Source organism: Ursus maritimus, unplaced genomic scaffold, assembly GCF_017311325.1.
Source record: "Ursus maritimus isolate PB19 unplaced genomic scaffold, ASM1731132v1 scaffold_27, whole genome shotgun sequence".
NCBI classification, from domain to species: domain Eukaryota; kingdom Metazoa; phylum Chordata; class Mammalia; order Carnivora; family Ursidae; genus Ursus; species Ursus maritimus.
The window spans coordinates 35,930,131-35,953,367 of NW_024425230.1; the positions used below are offsets into that span (position 1 = coordinate 35,930,131).

The 23,237-nt window shown below is 41.4% G+C and overlaps 1 protein-coding gene across 1 annotated transcript in view; it reads right to left on the reverse strand.

The window, feature by feature from the left end:
• IQCH (IQ motif containing H) overlaps positions 1-23,237 on the reverse strand; it is a 197,113-nt gene that overhangs the window by 161,515 nt on the left and 12,361 nt on the right. The window contains exon 4 of the mRNA XM_008708553.2: positions 16,284-16,401. Coding sequence (XP_008706775.2) covers positions 16,284-16,401 — 118 coding nt within the window. The remainder of the gene's footprint in view (positions 1-16,283; positions 16,402-23,237) is intronic.

The window sequence follows — 23,237 nt, forward strand, 5'->3', positions numbered from 1 at the left end:
CCAAGCATAATCCTCTCTAAGTCTAGAGGAGTGCCTTTTAAAACTTCGATACTCATCAGGAAAAGTTTGCTGGAAATGCAGCAGTTGCCTTGGGCTAGAAAGCCCCAGCACTCCACCAGCTAAGCCAATATTAATTCTAGATTGAAGGGGGAAACCAACAACAACAAAAGAGAAATCTGCTTCTGTCTGTGCAGCCAAAGAAATAATATTTTTATTTCAAGGGCTTTGGGCTCATGGGAAGCAGATAAAAACCCTTTCACATTATTCACAGTGACATTTTAAATAAAGTTTCAGCAGGAATAAAAATATCTAACTTTCTGGTTATTTCTTAGGCTATGGAAGTATGTCTATGATAAAGTGCACTTAAGCCAAACCTGTTAGAATAACATAAAGCACATAGAAAGAAAGTAAAAAATATATGTCAGGGTTACATGAATGAACTAGGCAGATGAAAATGTCTGTGTAGGAAATTTAGAAGATTAATCCAAGAGACTCTTCTGGTTAGAAATGGTTTCGCAATTTAATTCTAAAATTCATCTTGCTTTTTTAGTTTTGACTTCCCCAAAGCATACATGTAAGAGCTTTTGAGGGAAAGGCAAGGTTAAAAATGTATTTACAAACGCAGAGGTGTCGCCTCAGTGATTGTTTTTCGTATTAGAAATACTCGCAAGTCAAATAATTTCTCGATTAAAATGAAGCACTCGTTTTACATCTCCTTAGAAAACCGCACAACACAGAAAGGACAGTCCTTGCTTTGGGACACTGAGCAGCCAGTCAGTGACACACACAGGCGTGGATGCTGAGGTCACTTAATGCCAATCTGCATTTAACCATTCTTCCCTCACATCATCTTGCCGACCTAGAGAATGATTCCCTGCTTGCTTCAGATTTAGAATAATATTCTTAAATTTTGTGTACTGGAAGATCACATGCGTTGAAGCCAATTACGATGCTGCTGCTTGCTTTTGGTTTTTCTAGCGGTAAGCCTACTATCAAATAAAATATTTAAAATTTCTCTCTTCGTTCTTGTTGTTGTTACATTATTTCATCCTTGTTTAAATTATGATACCAGATGATTTAAGAACATCAGATACAACAGAAATTTGGACGAGCTACAAATAGATCTTTTAAAAATAGGTTTACATGTTTTTAATCCTTCAATATTATAAACAGAATGAAAGCCACTCCGTTTCATCTCCCCAAAATTCTAAGGATCAAAACCTTTACTTAAAAATTTACATTGTATCTTACAAAATATACGACTTTTGATTCTTAAGAAAAAACTAGGAGCCCATTAAAACAAGTCGTTACTTACACATGCTTTTCTCTGATTAATATATGGCAAACCGATTCCATAGTTCGCATTTACAGCAGCTCTGTGGTGGATGTTTTCTGGATCCTGCATGATTTTTACGTTCAACCCAATCTTTCGCTGAAACAAAGAAACAATGAAACTTTCATGCCGAATGAACCAAAATGCTTACTAACATTTTATATCCTCAAAGGAGTGTGAAGTTCTTTGAAAATAATTATTTTAATGTAATTCTTATGGCAAAAAAATTATATATATATTTGGTTTTATTTAGGCTGCTAATTGGTCTCTTTGATTCACAGAAAAGGAATTTTCTGTAGATTTTTCTCCATGTATCCTATTGCTCGTACAAATATATCCTAGGACACCATTCATTTGCTCCAAAATCATAGCAGAAGCCAAGCAAGGTGGACAAAGGACCAGAATACCTGGTGTCGATTTATTTTTCGCTTTCGAGGTCAAGGATTTTGCCAATGAAATCTATACTACAAACACACAGGTAGAGGGCTCCCTCGGTCTGTTAATGTGGCCATTTTCCTCACGGGACATTTACAGGTACATCTCACTTTGGACTTGGTGAATTTACCACAACACATTTATTTACTCCTTCACAGAGATTTTGCTGTCTATAGGAAAAACGTGTGCTATCATTAGAAAAAAACATAAAAGCCTGTCGTTCGAACCACGTGTCCCTCATTTTAAAGACTTCAAATTGGTGACTGCTGAGATGCCCGACCGTAAACACCAGAGAAGGCACCGTGATGGTGGCAAAGGGGAGAGAGCTAGCTAGGTTCCCGTCTTGCCCTCCCCGGGACTGCCTGCGTGTGACCTCGGGTAAGTCACTTTCCTCCTTTGGAAGTCCGTTTCTTTACTGGCAGAACAGAGCAATTAGACTTGAGGGTCTCTTGAGGAACTATTCACGCCACCCCCACCCTCCAAACCCTCCACCTTCCCTCACCCCACACCCTCCCCTGCTTTGGCGTCCTACGATTTGATGTTAAAAGGTAAGTTTCTGAGGTCTTATGACTTTATTGTGATACAATTTGCATACTATAAAATTCACACCTTTACAAGTATGGAAGCCAGTGGTTTTTAGCATATTCATGAAGTTGTGCAGCCGTCACCCCTAATTTCAGAACATTTTCATCCCCTCAAAAAGAAACTTCACACCCATGAACAATGACTCCCCATTTGCTCCTCCTTCCAGCCCCTGGCAACTACTGGTCTGCTTTCTGTCTCTTAGATGTGCCCATGCTGGCTATTTTGTATAAATGGAATCCTAAAATACAAAGGAGGTGACGTGAGCAATTTAAAAAAATCTTCCTTTCAACTGAGTGTCTTAGTTCTGGGGGTGATCTGGTGCAATTGTTAGAATGGTCGTAGACACCGGGAAGATCAGTTCGTGATCCAGCTAAATGTTTCTTTGGTCATCAGCATTCATAAATGGGGCTGTGCCTAAGGTCAAAGTGACGGGGGAGCCTACAAAAATACCTATGGGTTGTATGCTGTCCAGATAAGTTATTTCTTAACACAGGCTCCAAACCTCCCTTTTGTGTCGTTTTTTTAATAGCAGTTTTTAAGCTAAATCTCTAAATAATGGCACTCAGCTGTCCACTTTATTTAACCCATGCAGGGATACAGGCTGCAAAGAGAGCATATCTATTTCCTTCTCCTGGAAGTACGTGGCGTTGCAAAAGCAACATCGTGCCTAATTATAAATGGCTTTCCTTCTGTGGGGAACCCACACTCACAGTACCACTCCGGGGCTTTTGCGTGGAAGCTGAGTGTCTCTTTTATTGAAATTAATACCTGAACATAATTTTTTCCTTCTTAATTAAACTTTCAGAATAATTTCCATCCTACCAAGGATTAGGAAATTGCTAATATGTATTATATTGACTGGATGTGGTTTCTGTGATTAGAGTGTTTTTTTAAAGGTGAACCCTGGATACAACTGATGGTAATAGCTTCATCTATCATGTCTAAGGTTTGTTAGAACTTTTTAATTCTGGAATCATTGGCTTGGTGGACCATAGCAGTTTTCTTAGTTTTATCATGCTCCATCAACTTTGTGTGGCTAGGGTATGGGGGTAGGGAGGAAATTATCAAATACAGAATCATTGTTAAAAGTGGCATCAAAATCCAGTTCTCTGCTCATTGTTACATTTCTGTGGCACTGGACATAGATCTTTATGGACAGGAATCGGAATGTAAATAGAAATCCCAAAGAAATGACAGGTTGTAGTATCAATTATGTATTAGCTGGCTTCTAGAAGCAATGAGAGAGGTCCTTTAAAATGATTAATATTCTAATATTTACTAGTTCAGCACCGAAACATGTGTATGCCAAAATAATAACACAAGATTAAATTTCCCTTTTAAAAACATATAAAAGAGACTACCTTTAAATAATATTAATGTATCAAATGGTTTTGCTGTAAATCACTACCAAATACACCCATAGCCTAAATTTGTTTCACAAACCACCTACAGAACTATATAGGAAATACTTAAAAGCATCAGCTGCGCTATCAGACCCAATAATGAGATCTTCTCAAGAAAAACAGTTGTCAATTTAAAAAAGAAAAACAAAATTAATCATTCCATTAAGCAGGAGAGAAAGCCCTGGAAGATAATTTGTATCAACAGTAAGATAAATACCAAATAAATTTTCAGAAATTTTTCTTGAATTGATCAAGAAAAGGCAGCAATCTATTTAATCTATCTTGAGTCACTAACAATCCAAACTTTGAGTTCTCTCCTTTTGACAGTAATTACAAGCAGATACATCAAACGTGACTCTCATTTAGACTTTGGTTTGTAAGAACAAAGTTATTATCCGAGCCAATTACTGTTTTACCTACATGGCTGCACAGAGCAGGGAGTTCAATTTTCATCTCATCAGTGATTTTGTGGTATTTATTTTATTACTATGCCCACAAAGCTATCTAAGAAGGAAATAGCTTATGCTATTAAAACGAGAGTTTGAACATAAGGGGCTAAGGTTTTCTTTTCGAAGAAGTTCTGAATTAAAAACACTAGGCAGCGAGTAATACCAGCTCCCCAGACATGGGCAGACCATAAAATGACCTACATCTGAGCAGTAGATCTCACACAGAGTAATCAAAATCGAAATGCTTCACAAACTAAGTTGAGACGAGCTATTTACTAAGTTACAGTATTATCAGCATAACCTTATTCTCCACAGTGTTTGCCCCAAGTAATGCCTTCTAAAGTGTATATTGCTTAATATCATATTCCCACTGGTTAAAGACCTCTGCTGTTTACTCTTAAAACGAGAAAAAAAAAAGGGGGGGAGGGAAGAATCCAGTCACCTTTAACGCTCTGATTCTTTCAACCATTATTATATTTAATGGAAACAACAATAGACCTCAAGTCGTGGTTCAAGCCCTGTGATCTAGAGTTCTCATTTGTAAAGCTGGGTAATAATACCTACCTTCCCAGGGTTGTTTGTGAGGGAAATGACTAATGTACGGTAAGTATCTTGCAATGATAAAGTGCTACTCAGGAGCCTTCTGGCCAAAACATAATGACCATAATGGATTGAAACACTTCAAATATGCAAAAACCCGCGAGTTCTGAATGTTTTCCCCTCTCGCAAAAAAACCTACGTGATAAAATTGATACATTAATTTGAAAGTAGATAAAGGAAAAGAATCGAGCATTTATCCTTTTCCTGAAAAATCTATTTTTCAGATGCACCAAAGAGTCAGTAAGGGGCAGTTCTTCATAGAAGCCAAAAAATGCAGAAGGAAGGGAGGAATTATAAAATCACTGCTTTGCGATCCCTGAAGAACTAATGTATTTAAGGAAACATCAGGGGTCGGTCAGACCATTCGGGGAATTTTGTAAAGGGTAGATTGAGCCAGTAATACTCAGACCCACTGATCTTTAGAGGACAAAAAGAAATTGCTCCCGATATCCTATAAGAGGAAGTACACAGCACCACCTATGACATATTTTGGCCAAAAAGATGTTACCTGAATCTGGTCAAGCTTCTAGATAAAACCACTAGTTCACAAGAAATACTAGGGACGGAGGAAAACATAAAATGACACTGTGAGATTGCCATCAGCCAAATTCAAACAGTGAGGAAAAACCTATCTGACCCATGGCCTGGTTTCTTCGGCCAATAAGTGGCATTGTTTTAAATGAGGGGAAAATGCTGTAGATAAAATGAGATGCAAATGCACTGTGTGGACCTTGTTTACACCCTGATTCAAACATTAGAACAACAACTTTAAGATAATTGGGGGAAACGGAGCAGCACCTGGGAATTCTATAGTTATTAATGCATTGTTAACTAGGTTAGATGTGATAATACTTTTTTTTTTTTTTAAGTCCTTATCTGAAGCGCTTAAGGGTAGAATGATCTGATGTCAGGGATTTGCACCAAAAAATGTGGAGGGAAGAGATGAGAGAAGAATTGTAAAATTATGGTAACTGTTCAAGCTGGATATTGCTTACATGGATTTCCGTCTGTATTTTCAAAACAATTTCTTTAGTAAAAAGTCCTATTTAAAACTAAAGGATGGGGCGCCTGGGTGGCTCAGTCATTAAGCGTCTGCCTTCGGCTCAGGGCGTGATCCCGGCGTTATGGGATCGAGCCCCACATCAGGCTCCTCCGCTGGGAGCCTGCTTCTTCCTCTCCCACTCCCCCGCCTGTATTCCCTCTCTCGCTGGCTGTCTCTATCTCTGTCGAATAAATAAATAAAATCTTTAAAACTAAAGGGTGACTCTAAGCTAACTAGTAGCTGTTCTGTTATAGTTCTTACTCGAGCACTCTGTGCTCTGGGGCAGCCCTCCTACCTCCCTGCCGGGGCTGGAGGGACTGACAGTAACAGCACCACTTAACCCCAGGCTGCTTCGAGATTGCCCGGCTGCTGCCTAACTGCCTCAGGTTCACCAAACCTTAAGACTTAACTACTTCTAGTCAGATGCGCCCCTCCTGTTTTCTGATACCTGTAGGAGTTGAACTGTAGACTACGAGAAACGTTGGAGGAGGGGCTGGCATGTCTGCAGTTCTGTTTTGAGTCAGGCAGCATAATAGGTGGGTACTGTCCTGATCCAATGGCTTTAGTCCTTAAAAGGACGCGAGAGGGGGTGCCTGGGTGGCTCAGTGAGTTAAGCATCTGACTCTTGATTTCAACTCAAGTTCTGATGTTGGGGTCCTGGGATCGAGCCCTACGTTGGGCTCTGTGCTCAGTGTGGAGTCTGTTTGTCCCTCTCCCTCTGCTCCTCCCCCTGCTTTCTCTCTCTCTCTTTCTCTCTCTCTTTCTCTCTCAAATAAAATCTTTTTTAAAAAAAAGGACAAGAGGGATTATGTGATATTAATACTTTACCAATGAGGATAATTGGTTGAGGGACTTCTCAAAGTCAGACAATCCCAAGTGAGGAGACAGGATTTGATTTATGTCTCTGACGTCAAAGCCTCTTTCCATCATAGCCTGCTGCCACATTATAAAGAAATGTTAGTTGATACGTTCTTGACGCAACTTCCTATCTGTCTCTTGGATCCTTTACTCTCGCTCTAATCCTCCCAGGCACTGCGTTGGTCCAGGCCCTCCTTGGTTATTACGTAGACCTCTGTAATGGCTGTTATGTGGTCTCCTTACTGTGAATCCATCTTCTGCATGATCTCTAGAAAGACTGAACCTCTGATCACTAATTAAGATATGTCTCTTACCTCTTTAAGATCCCCTAATAGTTTCCCGTAGGGTGGTATGATCTGGCTCCTTCCTACCTTCCACCCGCCTCTTCTCCATGCCCTCTGACTGCTCAGTGACCAGCCAGCGTGTCTCCGCATACAACTTGTTCTCTCCACCTCTGTGAGCATTCTGTCCCCTCTTCTGGGAATGTCTTCTTCTCCCCTCTTCAGTGTCTTCTGGGCACACTTTTACTCTCAAACTTGTGCTCAGACCAGGCGTAACATCCCCTGGGAGACCTCCCCTAATCTCCGTCTCTCTCTACTCCCAACAAAAGTCATTCATTGATTCATTCATCCAACATTTATTAAGAGCCTGCTAGGTGTTGGTGAACAAGAAAAAGTCCCTGTCCACGTGGACCTGACGTTCTCGAAGGAATGTGAGGAATCAGTTAATAACCATGTGAGCAGATGTAGAATTAATTTCGGATTGCCATAAGTGGCATAGAGAATAATGGGAGGCTTCCTTGGATATGGTGATCAAGGACAGCCTCTCTGAGGAGATGACAGTTATATTGTGACCTGAGTGAAAAAACTAAGCTAGTCATGCAAAGAGCTGGGGATGGTTGAGGAGTGAGAAATGGATGGGTAATGTAAAGGGATAAGTGCAAAAGCAGAGGCCTTAAGAGACTGAGCTTGACAGGAGGAGGGACACTTCTTCCACTATGCCATATAAATCCAGACATAGAAAAATTAATAAATTTGGTAATGGGAAGGTTAGGACTAAGTTTGTCTATATGTGACTGAAAACTGGAAGAATATTACTTAAATAAGACAGAATTTATTCTTCTCATGTATACGAAGTCCAGAGACCGGCTGTTCAGAGTTGGTCTGGAAGTCCATGAAGTTGCTAGGCGTCAGGCTCCTTCCAGCTCAGCATCCCTGCTATCTCTGATATATGGGCCTCCTCCTCGGGGTCTACGTTTGCTAATAAAGTTCCAGGCATCCCAGCTTCATTCCAGGCAGCAGGATAAATAAAGGGGAAGAAAAGGGCCAAAGAGTGCGAGCCAGCTATCTTTTAAGGAAGTTTCCAGAAAACTGCCCATAATACCTCCCCTTACATTTCATTGGCCAACACTTGGTCCTATGTCTAACTGCAAGGGAGGCTGGGAAATGTAGTCTTTATTGAACAGCTTCGATCTAGCTAAAACTCAGCTGCTCAGGAAAGCCAGCGAGGCCCAGTCCTTTTCCTCTTTCTTTTCTGCCTTTCTCACACTGTTGCCTTTTGTCCTTATATGCTTGTCACCTCATGGTTGCAAGACAATTGCTACAACTCCAGATGTCATGTCTGTGTTCAAGACAGAAGGAAAGGGGAAAGAGGAGAAGGGATGTGCGGTTGTGACTCTACCCTTTCATCAGGAAAGCAAGAGAGTCCCTAGACCCAGTTCCCAGGAGACTGCTGCCCCAATGAGTCCTGGACAGAACTGGGACACATGGTCCTACTTAGCTGCAAGGAAGGCCCAGAAATGAGGGATCGTCCTCATGGTGTGATACCATTCTGAGCAAAATCATAGTTGTTAGTAATGCAGAAGGGGGAATGGGTATCGGGCAGGGAAGCAACAATTTCTGCCACAAGCACGCAACCTAACCTAGCTAGGGAGGAAGAGGACAATAAGGCAAAAGTGATAAATGGTGAAATAATGAGAGGTCAGGGAAGGTCCTTAGAGTGTTGAAGAATTCTTGCAAGAACATGCTATGTGAGCTGGCAGACTAGGACACAGAGGTCAGAGACAACTGTACTTGAAACAGATTTGAGAGATGATGCACTTACGGGTTATAACAAAGCCCAGGCATTCGGCATACCACCATCCCCCTCCAAAACCCTACCAGAGCATTTTTTCTAATCCTCTACGATAGCACTCCTCATACCACAGAACACCTGTCTATAGACTCTGAGCTTCCTACAGAGATACGTATGTCTACCACCTAGCACGTAGTACCATTAAAATTAAAATATTTGCAGAAATAGCTTACCAGTGGTGAAAGGCATTTTTTTTAAAGTTATACTATGTTTGTGTTATCATTACTGTATGCCACAGTGACACAGACATCAGGGGACAAAGGTGTGTGCCAAAGGTGACATTCTGCCCAATTTTTATGGCACATGGGCCAATTGCTAATTCTATGGCCTCCCTCCCTTTGCTACAAGTTATCCTCATGAGCTGGTGGCCAGGGAATGAGGGCTCTCCTGTGTGCCCAGAAGTTCACATTTCCTGGTAAGCCATGGAGCAAGGCATGAGAAATTTGGAATGTCACCTTTGAAATGTTGAACCATGGGATACCATATAATAAAATTTGGGCAGTCTTTGTACTTGTAATAAGAAAACTTATGTTTCTGGAGAAGGTGCCATGAGTCATAAATACGTAGCTAATCACATCTTGCCATAGAAACAATAGTCCTAGAAGATAGAGTCCTAAGGGCCTATTCTTGATGCCTGTTTTTGGTAGAAATAGCCCCAAATACCACATTTAATCATCTGTCCCATTAGCTATAGCTTTTGTACATTGTAAAGTATAAACCTCTTTAAAATGTATGTGTAAACCAACTGAATAGTAGCCAGTGACAGTACAACGGTATTGCATATGTTGGAGTATCCTCATGTATTATAAATAATTCTAATGTGGCTTCATAATTGCTATATTAGCATTACTGCTACAAATCAGAAAGTGAAAAAGGGGGGCGCCTGGGTGGCACAGCGGTTAAGCGTCTGACTTCGGCTCAGGGCGTGATCCCGGCGTTATGGGATCGAGCCCCACATCAGGCTCCTCCGCTATGAGCCTGCTTCTTCCTCTCCCACTTCCGCTGCTTGTGTTCCCTCTCTCGCTGGCTGTCTCTCTCTGTCAAATAAATAAATAAAATCTTTAAAAAAAAAAAAAGTGAAAAAGGTCACCTTAATCAGGTGCGTTGGTTGAGAAGCTTCTCGAGGAAAGTTTGGAGTGACGTATCTGAGGATAATTCTGGGGACAGTCAGGGCCACCTGTGAACCAAATCAGGAGTTTATCCTGCTTTTGGGGGGGGGCTCATAAATGTCCCTGTGGTAAACACAGGAAGGGAGCTCAAGTTTTTGTATTTTTTAACAATGGGGAGGAAAAGGCCAGAACTTTGAGGTCAAATATACCTGTGTTTGACTCCCAGTTCTGCTGTCACTTTGCTTTAAATTAGAATCATCTCCCACCTTTCATTTCCTTAACTGTGAAACAGGGATGATAATTTTTTTCCCCCAAATGTTGTGAGGATGAGCTAGGATTTCATCATCGTGGCCCACACAGGCTCCTAAATGGTCCCCCCGCTGCTGCCCTTTCCCTTCTACCTCATAGCAGGAGAAGACTCCGGTGACTTCCCATCTCACTCAGAGAGCTGTCCGAAGTCCTCACAGTGGTCCACGACATCTGGTCCCCTCCCACTCTTCCTACTTCCCTCCCCCTGCATATTCCTCTCCAGCTTCTTTGCTGTTCGTGATGTGGGAAACCAAGGCACAAGAAGAAAACTAAATTTCCTTACTACCTACAGCCCATTGACTAGTCCTTGAGACAGGCAGAGTGACCTTCCTGTAGGAACTCAGCTGCCTCCATGTTGGCACTTTGCTAAGGGCAAAAGGCAATCTTAGCCCAACCCCCAGGATCCTGTAAGTCCACTTTAACATATAAAAATTCCGTTGGAAACTTCCTTTATCTCTGCCCTCCAAGATACATGTTGGCAGTCATCCTCCAAGCATATGGCCCACTGATAGACATCTGAAGGTCTCATGACTAAAGTTTTACTAGACAGTAATAAATGACCTTTCCCTAACAACAGCGAGCCACTCAAGGTCCTGGAAACCTTGCTTCCAAAATCCCTTAAAGACTTACGCTATCCCTAACCCCCTCCCAACTTGAAAATATATAATGGGCCACCCCTCACAATCCCAGTGCAACTCTTTCTGCCCACGGGCGCTGTCCCCTTGCTTTAATAAACCTCTTTTTTTGCACTGAAGATGTCTCGAGAATTCCCTCTTGACCGTTTGCTCCAAACCCCAACATTTCCACATCATTGTACTTCAAATACATGCCGTTTCCTCTGCATGGAGACACCATTCCTCCAAACAGCCAAAGACATTCCCTCACGTCCATCAGATTTCTGCTGAAGTGTCACCTTACAAGGGAGACCATCCAACGCCCCTAGGTTCCTTCCCCAGGTTTCTCTTACCAACTAACATACTATATATTTACTTTGCAAATCTTTTTTTTGTTGTTGTTGTTTTGTTTTCCTAATGACTGCCCAAACCCAACTAGAATGTAAACTCCATGAGAGCAGAGATTTGGCTGATGTCTGGCACGTATTAAGTACATAATTAAGGTTGCCAAGTATTCATCAGCAGATAATAAGAATTAACACTTGTGTAACACCCATCCACATATGGGGGATTGTTACAAACAGTTACATCTGTTAACTCATCCTTACAGCAGCCTATGAGGTAGGGGCTATCCTTATGCCCATTTTGCAGACGAGGAACTGAGGCACAGACAGGTTAAGTGACTCGCCAAGGAACAGATAGGGCATGGTGGAGCCAGGATGTGAACCCATACTTCTAACCATGATGTTGTCCTTTCTTGAGAGCCTACTTCGGGCTGGGCACTGATGACAGCAATGAAACGAACAGAGTCTTTCTGCTGTGGACTATTAGAGCCTTAAGAAATAAAATAATCAAATGGAATGAATATATCTTAGCAGATCCAGGTTAGGATAAAGGATCAGTAAAAGTGATTTGAGGATCAATTGGGGAAATTTGAGTATGACCTGAGTGTTATACTCGTGAATTATTGTTCGTTTTTTAGGTGTGATAATGTTATTGTGGGCAGGTCAGAATATGCTCATTTTTAGAGATGCATGTTAAAGCATTGAGGGGTGAGATGTCATTAGGTCTGTATTTTAAAACACTACAATAAAAAGCCATGGAGAAGGAGCAGTATTTTTTTTTTAAAAGTCACTGCTCTCGGGAGAAGATAGAACTCACAGCAGTCGGCTCATCGAGGCGCTGTCTTTTGCCTGCTCTGCTCTGTGATGTGCTAACTACCATCTCATGGGCAAAACCTGCCACCCACCACTAAGTGAGGCCAGACTGACAGCCACAGTCTGGGACGCAACCCTTAGCTACTCTTTTTCTTGCTTTCATCTCTCACCATATTATTCTTCATTATGTCCAAAGTCCTCACAACTTTCGTTTTGATCAAAGTTTGAAAATCCCTTTCTCAATTCAACCCAAATTCACAAAGTCAGAGCCTTCCCATCTTAAACACAGATCTGCACATTGCTGTGTGGTATTAGATCACAATGTTTTTTATGTTCGTTGGACTGCTGAGACATCCATTTTATGGACTTAACACAGGGAAGAGTTCTCAAGCAATGGGTTGGGTTTATCTTCCCTGCTCCACAAATATACCAACTGTATCAATGCTTATTAGTAGGTCTTTTGGCCTAAACAGTGTAGGAGTTAGCTTGCCAGATACAACTAGAAAATCAAATACTCTCTTGGCCTATAAACTTTTTCTCCTTCTCTTCTTGCCTCCACTTCCTCCTTTGTTGTTTTTATTTCAAATGCTTTCCTTATCTGTTACGAGTACATGTGTGCCTATCGTCCAAGGGGCCCCAGAGCGGGGTCGAGCTGGTGCTGACGTAGAACAAAGGTACACTGTGGAGAAAAGTCATCACAATATGGCTTTGTCAAATGTGAAAGAAAATTAATAATCAATTCTTTTTTTTTTACAACATTACTGACTATATTCCCTATGCTGTACTTTTCATCTCTGTGACTTAGTTCCTTTTTTAAAAAGATTTTATTTCTTTATTTGAGAAAGAGAGCAAGAGAAAGCACGAGCAGGGGGCAGAGGGAGAGAGGGACAAGCAGACTCCCCACTGAGCAGGGAGCCCGATGCGGGGCTCGATCCTGGGACCCTGGGATCATGACATGAACCAAAGGCAAATGCTTAACTAACCCAGGCGCCCCGACTTATTTACTTTTTGTAACTGCAAGTTTGTACCACTTAATCTCCTCTATTTCACCCATCCCCCATCCACCTCCCCTTTGGCAACCACCAATGTATTCTCTGTATTTAAGAGTCTGGCATTTGTTCAGTTGTTTGGTTTTTTTGGATTCCAAATATAAGTGAAATCATATAGTATCTGCCTTTCTCTGTCTGACTTATTTCACTTGGCATAACACCTTCGAGGTCCATGCATGTTGTGACAAATGGCAAGATGGCATTCTTGTTTAGGGGTGAGTAATATTCCACTGTGTGTTCGTGTGTGCGTGTGTGTTCATTCTTCTTTATCCATTCATCTGTCAACGGACACTTGGGCTGCTTCCATATCTTGGCTATTGTAAACAATGCTGCAGTGAACATAGGGATGCATGTATCTTTTTGAATGAGTGTTGTCATTTTCTTTAGGTAAATACCCAATAGTGGAATTACTAGATCATATGGTAATTCTATTTTTAATTTTTTGAGGAACCTCCATAACAGCTTTCCACAGTGGTTGTACCAATTTACATTCCCACCAACAGTACACGAGGGCTCCCTTTCTTCCACATCCTAACCAACACTTGTTTCTTTTTTATTCTAGCCATTCTGACAGGTGTAAGGTGATATCTCATTGTGGTTTTGATTTTTGCATTTCCCTGATGAGTGATGTTGACCATTTTTGCATGTGTCTGCTGGTCATCTGTGTGTCTTCTTTGGTAAAATGTCTATTCAGGCATTCTGCCCATTTTTAATGTTTTTATGGAATGCCCATTTTTTTACTGTTTAGTTGTATAAGTTCTTTATATATTTTGGATATTAACCCCTTACCATTTACAAATATCTTTTCCCATTCAGTAGGTTGCCTGAGCGTTTTATTGCTGGTTTCCTTTGCTGTGCAAAAGCTTTTTGTTTCTGTCTCCCTTGCCTGAGGAGACATATCTAGGAAAATGTTGCTAAGGCCGATGTCCCAGAGTTTACTGCCTAGTTTCTTCCAGGAGTGATATGGTTTCAGGTCTCACATTTAGGTCATTCATCCATTTTGAGTGTATTTTTGTGTATGGTGTGAGAAAATGGTCCAGTTTCACTCTTTTGCATGTAGCTGTCCAAAGAAACAATTCTTAATTATGACTTTTAATTATAATAGAGCAACCCCTAATGGTTTGTCATGAAAGTTTTTGGCATGAAGTGGAATTCCAAAAATAGTCATCTACTTTGGAGAAAGAGAGTGGAAAGAAGTAACTGGGGTTTACCTAGTTGAACAGGTTGGTAGTGGGCAATTAAAGGTGGTAATATCCCAGTTGGATTTCACTGCTACTTAATAATACAAGCTTTTAAGTTGGTGTAGTAGGCTTGTAGGAACAGCTGGCAAAACAGCACTGTTTGTCATTGAGTGTACAATGCAAAATGAGGGCTATCTCGTGTGTCAGCGGTTATGCATTTTTAAGCAGATGTCACTGATATTAGAAATAAAACGACAATAGGGATCTAGGCCCTGGAGGTAAAGTCAGGGTAGGAAACAGTCCGTGCCCCTTTTAAATGAAGCTCACCCGTGCTCACAGTATTTAAAAGAACTCTGGGGTTATATTCAGCACATAAGATTCTTATCGTCGTGATCCTTTGCCAGGATTCAAAACTCTTCCGGGAAAATAAATTTCTGGGCCAGAGTTTTATTTTTTTCCGGAATAATAATAGCAGCTATGCATTCTAAATAGTCCTAATTTCAGATATTTTGTTTCATTGTACTCACAAACCAGAGAGTGCTAATCTCCCACTTGTGGACCAACAGTGACCCTCCCGAGATTCTTGAGAAAAAAAAAATTCCACGGATGCAAAGACTTAATAGGAAGGGAGGTGAGACGCTTAAGCTCCCTTTATCATGGCATTCTGTTGTATTTCCAGGAGAGCCTTTATTAGTATTAGCTAGTATTTTCTTATCGATGATCTGTCTCCCCCAATGAGAATGTAAGCTCTGAGAGTAGGGACCTGGCATCGTTCGTCACAATGTGCCTCTGACAGTGCTTGGCACATGGTAAATACTCCGCAGATAGTGGCTGAACAAAGTGTACGAAGGGCAGTGTGGATGGCAGGAGCGGGCTGCTTTGGGAAGGTCATGGAGGCAGGACTGACTGGACATGGGGGTGGGCACCGTGGTTTTGTTTCTTCATTCAACAAACATTTATCGGGAGTCCCCTGGCAGTATGCAGTGAACAGACTGACATGGCTCCCCCCCCCATTAAACATATATTCTAACTGGGAAAACAGACATTTAAAACGATCTGGTTACAGATTTTGTCAAGTGTGACAGAGGAAAAATACAGATAACACCGTTATAATAAGGGTACCGTGTGATGGCTGCACAGCTCGGTGAATAGACGAGAAGCCACTGCATGTCCACGGAAAAAGGGCGAATATTATGGTATGTTAATTATACCTCAACAAAGCTATTGCCTACAATGGGGTACCATAGTGGTTATCCCTGTATTTCTGGGTACATAATCCTGCCTCTGACATTTTCCTGAACATTTCTGAATCTTGGCTTCATCACCCCTAGGGTGAAGACAACAACAGCACGTCCCTCTAGGATCGTTCTGAAGGTGAATCAAGTCAGTGTTCCTGAAGGACTGAGGGGAGGTGAGCTGTTACCACTTCTGGGGAGTTGGGGAGGGAGCAGGAATCCAATTGCCAGAGCACCCAGCAGGCCAAATCAGTAACCTCTGGAGCTTGATCTCTGGCCCCCTGGGAACTTTCCTTTTAGGGCTCTGTTCAAAATTCCAGCTTTCCACAGTGGCAGCATCATAGCCATCGGTTTATCTGAGGTGTGATTATTGCTAATGAAAAAATGTGAAGGCACTGTGTTTTGGTATATTTTGCTTTCTGAAGAAAGCTCTTGTGTGGTAGAAACTGAACGTGCCACGAACCTACCGGAAACAGCAGTGGCGTGTTCTCTCATTTAGAACACAAAGTCAATTTCTTGCCTTCACTCTGAAAAAGGTTTTTTTTTTTTTCTAACAGCTTTAGTGAGACATAATTCACATACCTTAAATGTACCCTTTTAAAGTGTACAATTCAATGGTGTTCAGGAGATCCATGGAGTTGTGCAACCATCGCCACTCTCAAATTCCAGAACATTTCACCATCCCGAAAAGACACTTGCTATGCATCAGATGTCCCTCCCCAGCCTCCCCTCCCCACAGCCTCCCCAACCACTCATCCCCTGTCTGTCTTTACGGATGTCTCTATTCCTACCTTTATTCTCGGAAAGGCATGTGGAAATATACTGTGCTGTCTTTGAGGTTGCCAAAGTCTACCCTCAGATTCTAGAGGGAAAATAAATGATTTCTGATCAATTACAGTTGGAAGCAACCTAAGTTTAAAAAAAGAAAGAAAAAGGAAATTTAAAATCGAATTTATCTTTAAGACTTCACAAACTATAATTTTAAAACAATGCTTCCTAGTTCAGTTAGATTTTACAGGAAATATTCCATTGGTAATTACAATAAACTAGGCCAACTTTAGCATTTTTACCGCTATAAACCTGCACTTGTTTTATTAAGCATAAGAACTTCTGAGTCTGATAAATGACCACTATCGCGTGAATAAAACACTCTATCCCTGGTTGAGGTTATATGACCCACAACTGAGAGGATTACTACACTGTAAAATATTTCTTGGTAGAGAAAAATACAGCTGGCTGTATTTTGTTTTGTAAAGCCGAATCGCAGAATAGCCGATGTTAAATATGTTCAAAATGCTGGTCCGTAAGCAGTTAGCCCTTACATTCCTGACACTGCTGCTATTTTATGGAGTGCAAAGACTTAAGGATCGAAGGCCAGTGAAAGGTCTTCCTTATTAAGCAGTGGACAGCTCCATGGGAGAGCAGCATGAAAACAAAATAAAATTGTAAGAATGACCATGTGTGTAATGTATGTCTTAAAACTTCTCATTGGAAAGCAGATTCCTGTTCTTTAAAACGGTCAACATAATTAAATCAGTTCAACTCAACCACAATGACTCAATGTCTCGATTCTACCGCAATGCCCACGTCTGAGAAATTATCGTTAAAAAGCAGTTTGTGGGGGGCGCCTGGGTGGCACTGCGGTTAAGCGTCTGCCTTCGGCTCAGGGCGTGATCCCGGTGTTATGGGATCGAGCCCCACATTAGGCTCCTCCGCTGTGAGCCTGCTTCTTCCTCTCCCACTCCCCCTGCTTGTGTTCCCTCTCTCGCTGGCTGTCTCTATCTCTGTCAAATAAATAAATAAAATCTTAAAAAAAAAAAAAAGCAGTTTGTGGGCTCCTGGTTTCATTTCAACATGTAAAGACCTTGGAAGGTATTGTGAGGATGAGGGTGATAAGAAAAAGCTGAACAAATGGAAAAGCTATTCTTAGATCTATCAGAGAATTGAGGTCACAGGGAAAACTACTGCCCTGAGGACTGGAGAGAAACAGAGACAGAGACAGACAGACCTGGTAAAGCTTCAGAGTGAAAGTCTACTGCGGGCGCTGGTATTGTCAAGAACAGTTAAACTCCACTTAACAAATTGCCAGAAGCTCAGTGTACCTTAGCTTGAGTGTTAAAAACTGAGGGGCCAAGGTTTGGTGGGGGGGCGTACTTTCCTGAGTTCTACCTCTGGGAGCCCCACCATGTTCTCACTGCGAGGACTGAAGAAAATCCCTTGCTGCCTCTACCAGTGGGGAGGGAAAAGAAACCATTTCAAACTACTCCCAGAGAGTTCTGTTCTTTGTTCTGTTCTCTGTATTAAAGGCCAGCTCTCAAGGAAAATTATTATCTGATCTGAGGAAGGGCAGTTAGCTAACTCCAACCCCCTCCAGTCTTTCCGTCTCACCTAAGAGAGGGAATAACCAAGAAAAACTTGTGAAGGTAACAAACCCATGGAAGATGGGGGGCCTGATCAAGGAGTATTGAATGCTTCCCCCCCAGCACACTACATCTACGGGCATCAGTATAACAGAAGATCACAGATGAGAGGGCTTCAAGGCTCAGACCTATTTAGGAAGAAGTTTCTAGGGAAACCCAAAGACCACAGGGGAGACAGAGGCAAAGACAGCTCAGGAAATTGAAGACTCAGACATCTACAGTTATAGTAAAAACTATAGTTTACTATAGTAAACACAACTCCTAGCCAGATAAAGGCCTACTTACCTCATTTCCTATTACCCAATACATCATGTCCAGCTTTAAAAAAAAAAAAATGACAAGGAATGCTAAAAGGCAAGGAAAAAAAAAAGTCTGAAGAGACAAGCATCAGAATCAGATATGACAGGAGATTCTGGAATTATCAGATCAGGAATTTAAAGTCACTGTGACTAATAAACTAAGGGGTCTAGTGGAAAAAAAGTAGACATCATGCACGAATAGATATGTAATGTAAGTAGAGATATTGAAATCCAAAGAATACTGAGGAAATGCTAGAAATCAAAAACACCATAAGAAATGAAGAATGCTTCTGATGGGCTTATTAATCGACTGGACATAGCCAAGGAAAGAATCCATGAGCTTGAAGAAATGTCAATAGAAACTCCCAAACTGAAATGCAAAGAGAAAGAGGAATGAACAAAACAGAATATCCGGAAACTGTGAGACAATTATAAAAGGTATACACATAATGAGAATATCAGAAAAAGAAAAAAAGAAAGGAGCAGAAGACCTATTTGAGTAATAATGGCTGAGAATTTTCCAAAATTAATGACAGACGTTAAACCACAGAGAATGCCAAGCTGGGATAAATCCTAAAAAAACTATACCTAGGCATATCCTATTCAAACTATGAAAAACTAAAAATAAACAGAAAATCTTGAAAGAAGGCAAAGAAAAAACCCGGCTTCCTATAGAAGAGAGATATAAATTGTATCAAACGTCTCTTCATAAACCATACAAACAAGAACAGAGAAGGGTGAACTCTTTGAAGTATGTAAAGAAAAATCCCACCAACCTGGAATTCTGTATCTTTGTGCTTAAAGGCAAAGGGGAAATAAAGACCTCCTCAGATAAGCAAACACTAAGGGAATTCGTCACCAGAGACCTGTCTTGCAAACAATGTCAGAGAGAAGGAACACAATATAGATTGGATAACAGGTTACATGAAGCAAAAAGAAAATCCAGGACCCCTAACTGGCCAGCCTTCTTTCCAAGTCCTCGTATGTTTGTTTCAGATATAACGTCCAGGCTTTTTAGCTGTATTTATGAGAAGGAATAGGGACAAGTATGTCTACACCATCTTCCTAGAAGTGAAACTCTCTTTGTATATTTCTTATGAATCCTTGTACCTCTGCACATTATGTATTTAGAAGTGAGTTTGAACTGAGATACAATTTTGCGTTCTGCTTTCTCCCCCCTTGACTGTGAGGATTTTTCCATGTCATTAAAATTTCTTGGACAGTATCAGTTTTAAACTTTTAAAAAAGATTTTATTTGACAGAGAGCAAGAGCGTGCCCATAGGATCAGAGGGGAGGGATGGGAGAAGCAGAGAGGGAGGGAGAGCAGACTCCCCAGCATGGGCTCCCAGGACCCTGGGATAATGACCTGAGCTGAAGACAGACACTGAACTGACTGAGCGACCCAAGGGTCCCTCGGGCAGTGTCAGTTTTCATCAGTTGCTATAGACTGAATCACGCTTTTACTGTTAACGCTGAAGTTATTTCCACATACATTGCTGTAAGATACAACACTGAAGCGCACATACAGAGATCCATGTGACTCCCTTCTTATTTCCTAGAAGTTCCTAGAAGTACAACTGCTGAATTAAAAAATGACAATTTTAAAAAGCTTCTCATACCCGTTAAAAAATTGCCTTTTAAAACTTTGGGCCAACTTATCCTTTCAGCAGTAGAATCAAAGACTTCCCATCTTACTGCCACCTCATCAGCCCGGAGAATGAGGATGGTTTAAATGATCTGTTGTGCCAATTTGTAGAGAAAATAGAGTAATATATTGTTTACTTTGCATTTCTCTGGCTTCCCCATGAGATTAAACAGTCTTCATCTATTTGCTGCTTATCTGCGTTTCTATCTCTGTGACGCCTATGTCTGTTGATGTCCGTCTATGTCAAGTAGTTGTTGTTGTTGTTGTTTGTATTGGCAGGAGCTCTTTTTTAAAAAGAATATTAGCAATTTTGTGTCCTATCTGTTGCGAATGTTTTCCCAGTTTGTTAGTTTTTCATTTTATGCTGCGTTTTTTAAAAATTATTTTTTGTTTAAAAAAATTTCAAACCCACAGAGAAATGGAAAGAACAATTAGCCTCCACATACCCTTCCCACAGATCACCAAGTGTTGCCGTCTCGTTCCCTGTGCTTCACCTCTCTCTGTAACTAGGAGGTAGTCACAGTCTACACAAGTGGGATACGTGTACCACCGTGTGACAACCCACAGTGGTTGGGCTCCGGCACACGTCATCAACGGAGGAAAATGTACCTTCTGGTGGACACTCACCATGTAATACAGACCTCTTCTTTCTCTCACTGGTGCTCACTGTTATCTATGTGTTTTGTTCTTGCTTCCCCTTCTCAAACCCTCGCACATCAGAATATAAGATGAAGGTTTCCATGCGGTTCTGATTGTGTGGGTACAGATGGTACTCACCCTCCCAGTGTCAATAACAAAGCGTGGGCATGAAGACCAGCGTGAGCACATATTATGAGCAATAAAATCCATGAAAGCCAATCATTATGAGAGGAAGAACCACACTTTGACATAGAAGAATCACTGCCAAAGTGGGATAGTAATGGAGCATATTTTGAAAACAATACAAAAGCTCTTTGAGCTCTTTGGAGAAAATAGGCCATTCTTGATAATGTCCTCATCCTTGTTTTCTGCACGATGGCTGGGAAAATCTTGCATTTGCTGGCATCCATTGTTATCGCTTTGTGTCCCTTCTGGTTCTTGTTTCTACTGGACAAAATGACCAGATCTTCCCTTCTTGCTGAAAAGAAAACCATCTTTTGTGAAAATTAGGCTTCTTGGTTTTCAGGCAGCCATGTGGGAGAGCGCTCGATCACACTCAGGTGACCGGACTTGAGTCTGGGCCTCATCACTGATGACCCTCACGACCCGGGCCTGCTGTGATCCTCAGTGTGCACATCTTTAAAAGGAAAGGATAAATATCTGCCTCCTAGGGTGAAATGAAGTCCTTTGTAAACTGTCAAATGTTATGAAGCTATTGACAGCAATGATGAAATTCACAATAATGATGAAAATGAAGATGATGATGATTGTATCTGGGTCTTCTAAGTCACTTTTTAAGGTATATCCAGGGACAGTAATCATTTGGAATGAACTCTCCTGATTTCCTGGGTTTTCATAGATGGAATGAAGTCCCACATCTCTGAACAATGTTGATTCTCAGTTACTCGTAGCAACTGTGCTTGCCATCAAGGGAGCACCAGGGATCCACGGTCCTTATTATATGGCACCCCTCTCAGAAGGAGCTGCTGCTGTGGACTCCTGGCATCTGACGCTCCAGCAGACTCATGGTATAAGCAGACAGTGGCAGTCCTACCAGCCTGCCAGGTCCCACTCCTGGCTCATTCCTAGTGCAAGAGGCTTACTCCAACCCTTCATAGCAATGGGGTAGCTGAATTTCCAGGACCAAGCTCTTGATTGTACAGAGGTGGGCCCTCTATGTGGCCAAAAGAATACTGATTCCAGGGAGTCATGCTTGTCCCGGGGATTCCAAGCACAAATTATCTGCATTAGGAATAACCAAGACTCTTTGTTAAAATGTCAATTCCAGGACCGACTGGGAGCCAGCAAAAGAGGATTGCAAACCAAAGTTTAAGAACCATCATTCTAGACCTGTGGTCTCTCAAATAGGATGCCCACATCTCAGGCAATCAATCCATAAGAGAAGGCCAGTGGCTGTGTGAGGAGAATATAAGAACTTCTCTTTACACCAAATAAGAAATATGTAAAATAAGAAATAAAAATAAGAAACTACTTTATGCTACTATTTAATATTCAGCTTGTCCCTGGATCTGGGAGCAGGGTCTGCTCTGCTGCATGTTTTTTGACAGCATTAGAATGTGCTGGAGTTTACTCATGGAGTGAGTTTATGGATTCTATTAATTAATTTTCACTCAAGCCTGAGAAAATGGACAGGTGTCTTAAAAAGATTCCTGCAAAAAGCGCTGTATTTTGAAGTCAATGAAAATGGGCATCAGTGAACAATAAGAAAATGCCAGAACAGACACTGACTCATAGCATTAGCTTTTCTTCAGTCACACTAGAGAACAAAAGTGATGATAAACCAATCAAACTCATGGAGAGTCTGCCAAATCTCCACCCCCAACCGCCAACTTAAAAATTATCCAGAAGACTAACTGAACTATGGACTCCTTTTCAACCAGCATCCACGATGGATCTCCACGAAGTGTAGAGTGCGTTTTGGGTTATTAGCTACGGCCGGTATAAAGCCATCATGATTAACATGATAAACAACCAGAACATTATAATTAATAACCTTTTTTTAGCAAAAGAAAATGTTTTGTGCTGTTAATAAAGTAAAATATTTTAAACTGTTTAATCTTCTTTGTCTCATTATTTACATGTTTCTTCGTCAGTATATTTTATAATGTATTCCCTCCCTAGGATAAGTATACAATTTATAAATAAACACATGTGATGGATGCATGCCCCAATTTTGAAACTAACGGCCATGTGGGATAAAAGGCCAGGTCCAGCTTGTTCCAACTTGAGACTTTGATAAGCTAAGTCTCCTCCTCTGGCCTCCTGAGCAGTGTTGAGATAAGCAACCTGTCCCTCAGTGAGTCCTGCCATCAATAATGAAAAACCACCTTCTTACTTGGGTATTAGAAGGACTTCTGTCATGGGACCTCAGAAGAAAAATGCAATGAACTGGCCAGTCCCACTGCCCCCATGCATAAGAACCTGAAGGAATTCTGGGTTCTGCAAACAGCTTTGCATAGAAAACTCCCAACAGAACATAGACTCTGAAGCCAAGTCTATTCAGGATAGTCTCTTGGGACACCCCTGCAAGTGCAGAGTCCGGTGTGACTGTTGACCCGGGAACACGCTGGTCACAGGCAACAGTCCCTGCTCTCCTGGCTCTCGTTTTCCATTTCCATCTACAGCTACTGCTTCTTTTCCTCCCTGAGCCACTCCCTGAGACTCCCTCTTGGACTCCCAGGACCTGCCTGCTTACTTTAAAGACCCAGTTCGGACTTTTC